Source organism: Gadus chalcogrammus, chromosome 20, assembly GCF_026213295.1.
Source record: "Gadus chalcogrammus isolate NIFS_2021 chromosome 20, NIFS_Gcha_1.0, whole genome shotgun sequence".
Taxonomy (NCBI): domain Eukaryota; kingdom Metazoa; phylum Chordata; class Actinopteri; order Gadiformes; family Gadidae; genus Gadus; species Gadus chalcogrammus.
Window position 1 is genome coordinate 3854883 of NC_079431.1, and position 12500 is coordinate 3867382.

Below are 12500 nucleotides of genomic sequence, written 5' to 3' on the forward strand. Positions count from 1 at the left end.
GGTCTTCTGGACTCCACATGGAGGTCGAAACCACGGCCAACCACATCCTTGCCTCCGTCAAAGAGCAGGTAACCCCGCGGCGCCGCCCGCTGGCTCAGTGCTAGCTCAACGCTAGCTCAACACTAGCTCAACGCTAGCTAGCCAAGCTCAATGCTAGATCACTGCTAGCTGGACGCTAGCTCACTGCTAGGTCACTGCTAGCTCATTGCTAGCTTACTGCTAGCTCAATGCGAGCTCACGGCTAGCTCAACAGTAGCTCAACACTAGCTCAACGCTAGCTAGCCAATAGCTCAATGCTAGATCACTGCTAGCTTGATGCCAGCTCACTGCTAGGTCACTGCTAGCTTAATGCTAGCTCAATGCGAGCTCACTGCTAGCTCAACGCTAGCCTGCCCTTAGCTCACCGCTAACCACACAGCTAGGTTCCCGTCCAATGCTGTACGTTGGTCCCTCTGTTTTGCCACACCGTTCCTTCCCTCTTCACTGTCCATTAAGGCACCAAAAGCTCATTAGAAAGAGAGAACAGATAAACTCTCTTCTACTTCTTCTTCCAGGACATGTACAGCGCTCTGTATTCCCGAGTAAACTGATTATATACCTGCCTGTATACTCATGAACCATCTTGGATAAAGCTGATGCAACATAAGGTTTAAGAGCTGTTTTTTTGTAGTGCAATTTGTTATAAATTCCATAACCGTCCATCAGCTATTAGTGAGTGAATGCGGCGTGTGAGTATCTGTTTCTAGTCGAATGCGCCTGCCTCTGTATGAGCCGATATAGATTGTATACCGCTCCTGATACATTTCTGACCAATCAGAGCATCTCCTTTCAGAGAATCCATCTTGGCTGTCTATAAAAACTACTCAATGGCTCAATGCTTTCAAATTCTTTCAACAACTCTTGAATCGTACACTGCATTTTAATGTAGACATTGGAAGTTATATGGTGCTAACCATAATGTGTGATACTAAAAATACTTGCATATTTTTAGTATCACACATAACATACATTTTCTTAAGAATGTAATTTAAAAGTGTGTGTGTGCGCGTGTGTGCGTGAGCATGCATTTGCGTCACACTATATACACCGCCACCTATGCACACAGTAACCTTTGACTACGCGCTGCATGGCAATGTAAAGCTTATCGAGGTGTGTACGTTGCCGCCCAGCCTTGGTCCTACGTACATCATTCATGTCAAGGTTGGACTGTGGCTCAGACGAGCTCACAGTTGTTTTGGAGTGTGTTTGTGACGGGGAACATGAAGGACAGTGTTAACCTGAAGCTATGGGTCTCCCCCAGTCCGCAGCGGTCTTTAAGTGGGGGGATTGAGATCCCCCGTGTCTGTGCTCGGCCGCGTCTTGTGACTCATTCCCTCGCTTCCGGCGTCTGAGTCACTCCCTCCCTCCCTCCCTCGCTCCCTCCCGCCCTCCCCCCTCCCGTAGCACACACAGAGGAGACACACCTCCGGATCTGTTATTTATCTTCTAGTCTTCATGACGGAACAGAGCCAAGACCCGGCTTGCTCAATACTATTGACGTGAGGCGGTTTCGTTTTGGCTGTTTATTTCCTTTTTGTGAGTAACAGCTAAACTTTGTAATCGGTTCGCCGGAGGACAAAGGGCAAACATTGTTGTAACCCTTAGTTACACCCTGTTTTAAATAGAAGGTGAGGCTTATCGTCTTAAAACAACAGGAAGGAGGCATCACCTGTCGATGTCACTTCCTTCCACAAGTCCGCGGGTCCGTCTCTCCAGCCTCTGTCAGGCAGGAAGAGAGCGGGAGCGACTGCAGTAGTGCAGCGCCTGTCAGACAAGGCTGGTGAGAGAGAGACATGCCCGGGAGGGAATTCCTGGTAGAGAACAGAGACGGCGAAAACGTAAGTTCAACGTTTAAACCCGTTTGAGTGAGGTATGAGGTGGAGGCTAGAGGGGTTTATATGGCGGTCAAAGGGCTAGCTTAGTGGGAATGTTGTGTTTTGTTTTTTTTGTTTTTTTCTTCCCCCCTTGCCGTCTCGTGTGTTGCGCGCGAGCCGTTGCCCTCAAGGCTACGGGTGTCAACAGGCGAGCGCAGGCGCTGGGGATCTGGGAAGCAGGATGAGTGCGTCGGGGTCGCCTGGCCACACTCAGAGCTTTCTCCTCAGCCCTCTGTCCTCCAGCGTAGTCCCACTGCTGGAGGTTCATTCTCCTCCTTTCCTACTTTCTTTCTCCCTCCTTCTTTCTCTACTTTCCCCTCCTTTTTCATTCCTTCTTCCTCTTCCTTTTTCCTTTTGTATCAAATAAGGGAGGGGGAGGGAAACAGTGTTTATGTTTAATTCTACTGTGTTTTCCCCGGCCGTAAGCGATGCCCAAAGAAGGAAGCATTCTGGGGGCTGGTGGGGGGCTGTGTTCCGTCTGGATGCTCCAAGCCATCACTCCAGTATGATAGGATTTCTCTTCTCTCTGCGTGCGAGCAGCCCTGGTCCCTGGCTCCCCTGTGAATGCACAGGTTTTGGCTCTGTGTTGCAGTCAGGCTGGGCGTTGCTGCTGTCCTGAGTCCCAGCATTTCCTCCTTGGCACTTTAGTGTTGTTGCCCAGCCATCTGGACGACACATCCATAATGGGTCAATACAAATCGACTCCTTCACATAACTATTTTCCCTGTACTATTTTCCCTTTTGGGGAACGGCAATATTTTAGTGTTTTTATTAATTTGTCTAAACTAAAGCTTTTTTTCTGTCGTGACGTACAGAATTATCTATGCAAATTCCCCCCCCTCCAACAATGTTCATTATCTCGTTATATTTTAATTATGCCGTCGGGTGTTTTGTGGCTTATCTGTGCTCCACTTTTGAATCTTTTCCATCGGAGGTGTAATTGAAACAGCGGGAGGCGGGACTGTCACGGCCACCAGTTTGATCTCCGCTGCGCACACTCAGCAGTTATGAAGTCGCTCGGCTAGCTGCTTTTACATGCTAGCTCCTCTCTCCCACTATCTTATAGAAGTGTAGGCGTAGGAGCAGATGGGGAACACACTAGGGGGGGACATTCCACTCCCAAACCAAGAGCCTTGATTTGGGAACTTTGGACTGCTTTGACTAAGAGAGCATCTGATAATAGCGTCTGCTAAATGCGTCTGCTACACAAAACTATTGACTTATAGGCAATGGTTATATTGCTGCTGTAAAGTGAGGAGTGTTTTTCTTAAGGCCTTGAAGTGAAATTGTACTCGAATGCGTGTCTCTTTTTCATTAACATAGTTTGTGTTATCACATCTGAAATGGGAACTGAACCAAAGGGCAGAACCAATATTGTTTGTTTTCCCTCCTTTTGGTTCTGAAGTGCGTTGTGTTTCTTTCTCCTGCTTCTTCAGCTGGAAAATAAAGAAACCGAGCCTTGTGGTTTTGAAAACAGACGCTTGGTCTGTAATCTCGGCTGAGAGTTTTAGTCAGATGACCCGTGTTGTGTGTGTGCTTCTTTTTATTTCCTTTTCTATCTGGCTGTTTTTCTTTCCTTTTTAAACGATGCCCCGCCCCTCTGAGCGCTTGTGTTGCTCTGATTGGATGTCCCTTTGGGCCCTGCCGTGACCTCGTCCATCCAGGCCTGCTTGGGGAATAACAGCGTGGCTCCATTTGAGTCAACAACAGCTGTGAGACGCTCCTGGTACTCCTCCACAGGGCGCTTTTATTTTGAAGCTTTGTTTTGTTTTGCCTTTGCCTAACTTTAATATCAAAAGGCACTTACGAGAATGGAGTAGGAGGTCACACACACGCAGACACGCACACACACACACACACACACACACACACACACACACACACACACACACACACACACACACACACACACACACACACACACACACACACACACACACACACACACACACACACACACACACACACACACACACACACACACACACACACACACACACACACACACACACACACACACACACACACACACACACACGCGCGGCCGGAACCTTCTTTCGGGTTGCTCTTCGATGTCATGGTAACCATGATGTCCCCTCGGTAATTTACAGCATATTTGGACTGACTTGGCAGCTCAAATGTCTGGGTCCCCTCAGAGCTAGAGACCACACAGACACACTCACACACACACAAGGATACACAGACACACACACACAAGGATACACACACACACACACACACAGTGTCAGCGACGAACACACACACAGTGACAGACACACACACATACACACAGTGTCAGACACACAAACACACACACAAGGACATGCACAGACACAAACACACACACACACACACGGACATGCACAAACAACCAAGACACACACAAACACAGACACACATAACCACACACACACAAAACAAAAAACAGACACAATGACTGGTCGTGCTGCTGGTTTATCAGTAACTATTAGTGTTGGTGTGTTGATCACCTGGGTGGGGGACAGGGGGGGGGGGTGGAGAAGCAGGCGTGGTCGTGCAGAGGGTCCAGGTCTCTTAACAGATGTCGCATCGATCACTCTGCCCTCAGCTCCACCCCTCTCTCACACACACACACACACACACACACACACACACACACACACACACACACACACACACACACACACACACACACACACACACACACACACACACACACACACACACACACACACACACACACACACACACAGCGCGGCGGCTACACTAGCCTGAGCCTAGCGGGCTAAGGGAGGCACCTTGGGGTGCTGGCTGATGATGAGGCCGGCTGCCTGCCTGCTCACGCTCCGGCCTCGCTGACGGCGACAACATGGCCGCTCTGCGTCTCTCTCCCCGGCTCCAGGGAACGCGCCGCAGACATTTTAAATGTCAACATCTCCCCCCCCCCCCGGTAAGGCGACAGAGTGGCAGGGCTTGTAAGTGGGGCTTGTCAGAGGAAAGCGTTTTGTCCTTATCTGGAGGAGCGGCGGCGGCGGCGGCGGCGGCGGCGGCGGCGTCAGCGTCAGCGAGCGTCCTTTAGGGATCAGCGGAGAGAGACGAGTCCTTGAGCGCGTTGGTTCTCTGTGATGAGCACGCCCCTCTGTGTAGACACAGACGCACGGACTCGCGCTGGATGGAATGTAACGTGTGAAACTGCGGATAAATAAAAAATGGAGGAAGCGGAAAGTTGAGGGCTCCAGGCCTTCCTGAGGTCAAAGTAAACCTCTAACCTACCCTCCATTTAATGTCCGTATTATTCCACTGACTGCTGGCTTGTGAACATAAAGCCTTTGTGTTATCGTGGGCAGAACATGTGGGTCTAACACTACATTGGATGCGGATACTATCCAATTAAATGGTTCTGTTTGTTCTGGAATTAATTCCCTGAAATTAAATTGACTATCTTTTTATTATTTGACTGAACGTTGAGCTGAACTGATCGCTTCTTTGAGCCCAGTCGGCGTGAGAATAACCCCCATGACGATGTGTGTCTGTGTATGAGTTTTTGTTTGTGCTATTGTATACGCAAGTCAACATTCTTGTGTGTGTGTAGAGAGCTTGTAGACTCTGCATAGTAAATGTGCTTGGTTTCCTTCGATAGGGTCATATACCAACCCTGTTTCGACTGCTCGCGACTTGTCCAGCCTCTTGAAGATTGCTGAGGAGCAGATTCTGCAATGAGAGCCCTCCTCCACTTGGGATGTCCAAGCAGGTCCCACTCTGTAGGATTCGGAGGAGGCCAAAGTCACTGTTCCTCCCTTTCCTGGCTCCGGCAGTAAACTGCATAGCTGAGCAGAGCAGGGCCGGTCAGGGTGAAGTTATTGAGGCAGAAGTTGAGTTGTTTCTTATAACCGCTTCATAGTGACCACAGCTTCTCTACTGGGGGAAGAAGGGACTGAAAACACAATGAAGCAGTGATCTTCTCACTGCTCCTAAGGGGGGGGGGGGGGGGGGAGAGAGAGAGAGAGAGAGAGAGAGAGAGAGAGAGAGAGAACCGGGGAGAGACAGAGAACCGGAGAGAGACAGAGAACCAGGGGGAGAGAGGGAGAGAGGGAGAGAGGGATAGATGACAGTGTCAGAAGGAGTGTTGGACCATTGGTAGCGTACCCCCCCCCCCCCCCCCCCACATTGCCTGTTACGCCACAGCAGCCTCGCTGTTGCCATCATCTTCATCTTCATCATCATCATCATCCACCTCATCAGTGGCTCCGGGGCAGCTGGTCCCCTGCAGAAGATGCGCTTCGAGAATCAAGACAAATGTAAAAGAAGGACTTCTTGGTTCGGAAGACAGCTGCTCAAACAAGTTCAGAAAGGGCCTGGGGCGATTAGAGCGCAGGTGACACAGAGACTTTCAGACACTCTCAGAGACACAAACGTGTGCCAACATAAACATATAGAGAGACACAAAGACAGAATCCCAGACGCATTCTCTCCAACATTTTGTTGAGAAGCTGGACAGACCGGAGACAGACCAAAGACAGACCAGCTCGAATGAAACAAAGGAAAGCTGAGGCAAACAATTGTTTTGAGTTTTTTTTATTGCAATGGCAACAAAACACGACAAAACCAAAGACATGTTTTTCTCTTCTTTGATGCGGTCTCCTTCCCCCCCAGAGAAGACCTCTGGGGATTCAGCATTTTGCATAAAGCACACATGCACATACAGTATTTTTGCTGATCACTGCCCATTCGGGAGAGTCACAATTACCTGATACCTTTGAAGTGATCTCCAGCATCATTCATTCACCTTGGATGTAGTCAGCGAAAAACTACAATCCATGTTCTCCGTTTTAGAAGTAAAGCTGTCGAAAACATGTTCCAGCAGTTTAATTGTGGACGGTAAAACTCATTTTGTTAGTACAAACTTGACAAAATGTTTAACGTTGCCGTTCAACCCTCGCCGTGCAAAATTGCCAAACATTTGTTTCCCAACCTCCGTCGTGTCTGTAAATAATTGCCTTTCTGCGTTCTGTTTTATGGCGTCCGTAGCTGTTTCTCTCAATGCGCCACTCGCATCCTGACTATCCGCTAATAACCCTGAATCAAAGTAATTTGTAACTTTAAGTTTAGACCGACAGAAAGCATGTCTCTGAATGTTCTCCCTATCGTCTCCAGGCTCTCGTGTCTTTTGTTAGCTGTTGGATTGGATTGCAACGCCTGTGTTGCTGAATCAGCCGGAGCCAAAATAAAACCCATCTCTGACTTGACAGAGTACAGTTTATCAGCCATACCAGAGCCACATCGAACTGACTAAACAAAATACATTTTACGATGCAAAGACTAAAAGCTGACACTGGGGGAAAGAGAAATGTTGGGCAGAAAGGGTAAATACTCTCTCTCCCCCATAGTTCTCCCAACGCAGGAGGCCTCCGGTAATAGTAGTCATAGTTCAAACCGTACGTATCGGCTACAACACGACGCAGCTTCCTGCTTACGTTTGTTATCCATGGAAATGTTCAGATGGTGCCAACATCGGATGTTTGAGGCGGGGGAATGTTGTGATTCATGTGGTCTGAATGCGATTTACATTATGTACTTCATGAAGTGCATTACCGCGCGTAGGGCTTTAGTCAGAACGTCATTATGATGTGAGAATCCATCTTCGACTCTTTTCAGTGGGATAACATCTTCACCCCTTTCTTTCTGTCGTTGTACGCCCTTTCATCCATTTAGTTGTATTGTTGTCTTTCATAAAGTAGTCTGTCACATGTGAATCAGTGGCTGCCACTCAGATGACAGCTCTTATAATGGCGTTTTAATGACGGCAAAATCATTTCCTCCCAAAAAACACTGAAAATAGCATCGGTCATGTAGTCGCTGTGACTCTCTCTATTCATCACCACAGACCACCTCTTACTTCAGAGATTAATGGCCGCCACTTGGGTCTAACTTATTGCAGACCGAAAGCAGATTCATAAGGAATGCATTGAATATGAAACCGTGTTAACCCGCAACAGGCTCTACACAAGGGCCGCACTAGTGTTTGCGGTCTCTTAATGATGTTTAAACTGCCTACTCTCGGCAGAAACAGCACCGGCAACGATCAAACTTTCTAAAAGTTTCCTTGTTATTCTGTATATAGTTATACATCGATGATTGGTTTTTTTCCGAGGCTACGACCAAACAAAGAAATATTGTTACTTTTTATGCGTTGTGTGCTGCACCTGTAAAACATAATTAATAGCCCCGCTGTGTAAATCCACCTAAACCTGCGTATCTATTTTGTTTTGCGGTGCACTAATATAAATATTAAAAGCAGAATGTTTATGGAGCCCTATCTGTCATGCAAGATAAACTTGTCTGTGTGTGTGTGTGTGTGTGTGTGTGTGTGTGTGTGTGTGTGTGTGTGTGTGTGTGTGTGTGTGTGTGTGTGTGTGTGTGTGTGTGTGTGTGTGTGTGTGTGTGTGTGTGTGTGTGTGTGTGTGTGTGTGTGCGCATACAGAAACCTCATGGATGTCAATGCATTCTCTAATCTTTTCCAACAGAGTAAGAATTTAAAAAGTAATTTTAGCAAGGCTGTAAGCTCCTTTCAATAAAGGCGTGCAAATCCATAGTAGGAATCTGCAGGAACCCTGCGCTGAGGCTGATGTGCTTTTGTCAACTTGCTGTCCCATTATCTGAACGTGAATAATATTTCACATTCGGTTTCTAACTGCTTGTCAGCGTGTCGGCTTGTATAAAGCTCTATCCCAGCTCCGACTGCGAAGACATCTCCACCTCCCGTTCACCTAGCTAGCTACCCAGCGGTAAACCACACACGCTAACATACATTAACACACACTGACACACACTGACGCACACTTACACCTCCTATCCATCATCTTTATTAGCATTCAGTGGTACAGCCACAAACCCGTCCCCACCACCACCTCAACACCCACATCATCAGTACTTTAACAGGGTGTATCTGTGACAGTATACCCCTATACACCTGGAAGTGCTTCCTCTACGGGCTGGATACCTTGTCTCACTGAATCTCTTCCCCTATCGGTCTCCACCTTGCACAGCACAGAGCCCTCTCTCTTTCTCTCTGTCTCTGTCTCTGTCTCTGTCTCTGTCTCTGTCTCTCTCTCTCTCTCTCTTTGTCTCTCTGTCTCTCTGTCTCTCTCTCTCTCTGTCTCTCTCTCTCTCTCTCTCTTTCTGTCTCTGTCTCTGTCTCTGTCTTTGTCTCTCCCCGGTTCTCTGCCTCTCCCTGGTTCTCTGCCTCTACACCTGGAAGTGCTTCCTCTACGGGCTGGATACCTTGTCTCACTGAATCTCTTCCCCTATCGGTCTCCACCTTGCACAGCACAGAGCCCTCTCTCTGTCTCTCTGTCTCTGTCTCTGTCTCTGTCTCTGTCTCTCTCTCTCTCTCTCTTTGTCTCTCTGTCTCTCTCTCTCTCTCTCTCTCTGTCTCTCTCTCTCTCTCTCTCTCTCTCTCTCTCTTTCTGTCTCTTTCTCTGTCTCTGTCTCTGTCTCTGTCTTTGTCTCTCCCCGGTTCTCTGCCTCTCCCTGGTTCTCTGCCTCTCTCTCGGTCTCCGCCTGGCCCCAGCACAGAGCTCTGTCCCGGGGCTCGGCTGGCTCCCGTTGGCCCTGCTGCGGCGGCGGAGGACCTCCGTTGACCTCTGCTGTCGTCGTTCCCACGCTCTCCCGACTCTGCCACCTCGCCGCACTGCAGAGCTGTCAGGCACCATCGCCACTTAATGAACAAACATATTTCCAGTAGAAACACGTTCTCGCCAGAGGAGGGGGGGGGGGGGGGGGGGTGGGGGTTGGGGGAAGCCATCTGCACAGTTTTCTACGCGCACAGAAACCAAATATGTCTGAGAATCACTAATGAAGGTTGAGAGTGTGAATCCACCCCGACAGGGGGCCTAAATAAGGGTGTGTGTGTGTGTGTGTGTGTGTGTGTGTGTGTGTGTGTGTGTGTGTGTGTGTGTGTGTGTGTGTGTGTGTGTGTGTGTGTGTGTGTGTGTGAGAGGGAGGGGTTTACCCAACGTTGGCTGTATAGAGGAGGCGGGGGGGGGGGGGGGGGGGCGGGTAATGAGAAGAAAAGTTCCAGATAGGATCTCCAGTCTTAATTAATGTGGGGGGTTTAGCGCGAGGCTCCAGGGTTTGGGGAGACGCTACGAAGGCTTCACCTCCATCGTCTCCTCTGCTCCTTCAGAGGAAGGTGACACTCAATAATCCCTGGGACTACTTTAGTTTTATACTTGGGTTACTTTTATTTCCGCCTTTCCAGAAAGAGACCGAATACTAATTTGACATTTAGCCTCATATCTACTTTTAAGTTTGGCGTCTTTATTGTCGTTTTAAATGTCATTTACAAGTATAATATTTTTTCCCAAATGTCAAGCGCTGACTCTGTCAGTTGCTTTTGCATCTGATAGGACGTAACTCAGATGACTCATATTAATGATTTAGTTGGTCTAAATGATGGCAAAGCGTGAGTGATAGTTCTTTCGTAACAGAATGATTATATTCAAAAGCAATAAATGTGTGACTAAGGGGTGAGAATAACACGCCAACTTTGCGGGCATGTTTTAAGGATTTTTAACAGCTAATTCCCATAATTACCGACAGCTCATTAGCATACCACGATGAATTGTCTGTCACCAAAAAGTGTTGAATGTCTGTTTTTACTCTAAAAGTGACAAAATGAATGTTGTTTTCACGGTAATGGCTTTGTGTCAGTATTTGAGTTCTGCGCTGGTAGAATGCCATTGTTAATCCAGCTCCTTGTTTTACAAGCGCTTACTGCCAGGCAGCTCTTTAATATTTAATTTAATAATACAAAATGTTATGAAAGAGATTGGTATTACTGATTCGACTTTATGCTGATGTCTTGTGCTAGGATGTAAGTAATGGTGTCTTGTATATCTATTTTTTGCTTTTGAAAGCTATTGTTTAAACGGATGGAAGAACATGATTGAAAATAAAATAGCTCAATTTTGTATCTTTTCATCTTATCCGTCCGATCCATCAGAAACCATTCAGCCTCGAGGTAAAATAACTGCAACGGTAATCAATAACATGCGTTTATGTTGACTGAAACTCTCCCACTTCCTGCCAACGAGAAGCCCATCATAGCTCTCTTGGCTCTAGTACTCCGGTGTTCAGCTCTGTCAGTCTGAAGGACAGGCTGACGGACGTGATGTTAAGACCTCGGCATTAAACTGCACTTAGCGCTCGTTGAGATTCATGGGGGGACTCATTTACAACGGCCGTGATTGCCATCAATCAGCCCCGCATATTTACGACCCGGACGTAACTTATATATAAAGTTGGGTTACTGATTAACAGAATCCTTCTCTTCACAACTTCAATGCCTGTGATCTTAGCTATAGAGTCATTTTTGATAGGCCTAATTAATTTCCTGTTTCCTGTTTTCCCCCTTGTGTAATCAAAATGTGGAAACAAAAATAGGGACCGATTCAGGGAAACGGTATTCCAGGGGTAGTTTCTGATCGGACTGTAAATGCAGCGGACATGTGTCAGCAGGAACGGAAGAGGGGCCTGCTTGTCCGTTGTCAGCGCCCGTTGAGATAACACGGGGGCGTGCGCGCATCGCTCGCACATCTTGCTAACGTGTGTCATCTGTTTGTTCAGAGACAAACACAAGGCTGGGGGCCCGGCAGGATCTGAATCAGCACCGGGCCCCCGCCATGCCAGCAGACGGTAGCTCATGCAGAGATCACCCCGACACGGAGATCCCCCCCGGCATGGAGATCACCCCAACAATACCGCGAGCGGTTGTTGGTGCAAGGCAGACGGTCCGCCATTGTCCCCCTCAGCTTCTTTCCCGCCGCGTGCGGTAAGCCGGTCCCGGGCCGCGGGCCGGGAGGGGGACTGGGGGGCTGAACAAGCAAGAGTTTGGCTTGGATAACGTTCACCACCGCTGCCCTCGGCCCGACACTAAGGCTGAATAGACGGGCTCCCTTTCAGCTGTTAGGAGCCCTGACCCAAGCATTAAGGCTGCTACACACTGGTCCAACCTTTGGCCATCTGAAACGTTCGGGAACCGATCTGTTCTGTGTGTTCAGCTGTCTCGGAAGCTTTTGGAGCCGCGCGGACGGTGTCCGGTCCAATTCAACATCCAAGTGCGTTGGCGTCTGAAGATCGTAAACTCTTGATTGGTGGTCGGCTGCTAGCACACAACCAGCGAATCAGCGCTGAGTGTGGGAGGGGCGGACTAGCACCACGAGACTAGCGCCGCCCGATGTTAAGGAGATTCATTGCATCTCGTTCAAGCGCAGAACGTACACGCTGCTGTGCAGGTGGCAGTAGTCTTCACGGTATGTTTCAATGCAACTTTCCCGTCAAACGGGTCAGACGAGAGGCAACGGAGTGGCCGGATTAAGGCACTTGGCCGTTGGTTAGTCTGGGCTGTGTGTGGGCCCCTTTACCCAGCCCAGCCCTCCCCCTTTCTTCACACCTCACACCGGCCCCCTACCGACCCCACCTCCATGGGTGGACGTGTTAACCCCACGCTACGACTATATCCGGTGATGGATGGGCGACACCCGTGTATTAATCACAGGTTTTATTATTATGGTGGCTGGAGAGTCGTGCTCAGTGGGAGTGAGTCTG

At 48.6% G+C, this 12500-nt stretch overlaps 1 protein-coding gene across 6 annotated transcripts in view; it reads left to right on the top strand.

Moving 5' to 3' along the window:
* Nucleotides 1-12500, top strand: part of LOC130373151 (plakophilin-4-like) — an 86168-nt gene that overhangs the window by 17899 nt on the left and 55769 nt on the right. For 5 of the 6 annotated variants that reach the window (XM_056579423.1, XM_056579424.1, XM_056579425.1 and 2 more), the window contains one exon: nucleotides 1-68. This exon is cut by the window's left edge. In XM_056579423.1, coding sequence (XP_056435398.1) covers nucleotides 1-68 — 68 coding nt within the window. Of the gene's footprint in view, nucleotides 69-1491; nucleotides 1878-12500 lie in introns of those variants that run through there. The other variant, XM_056579426.1, reaches the window with a different exon arrangement.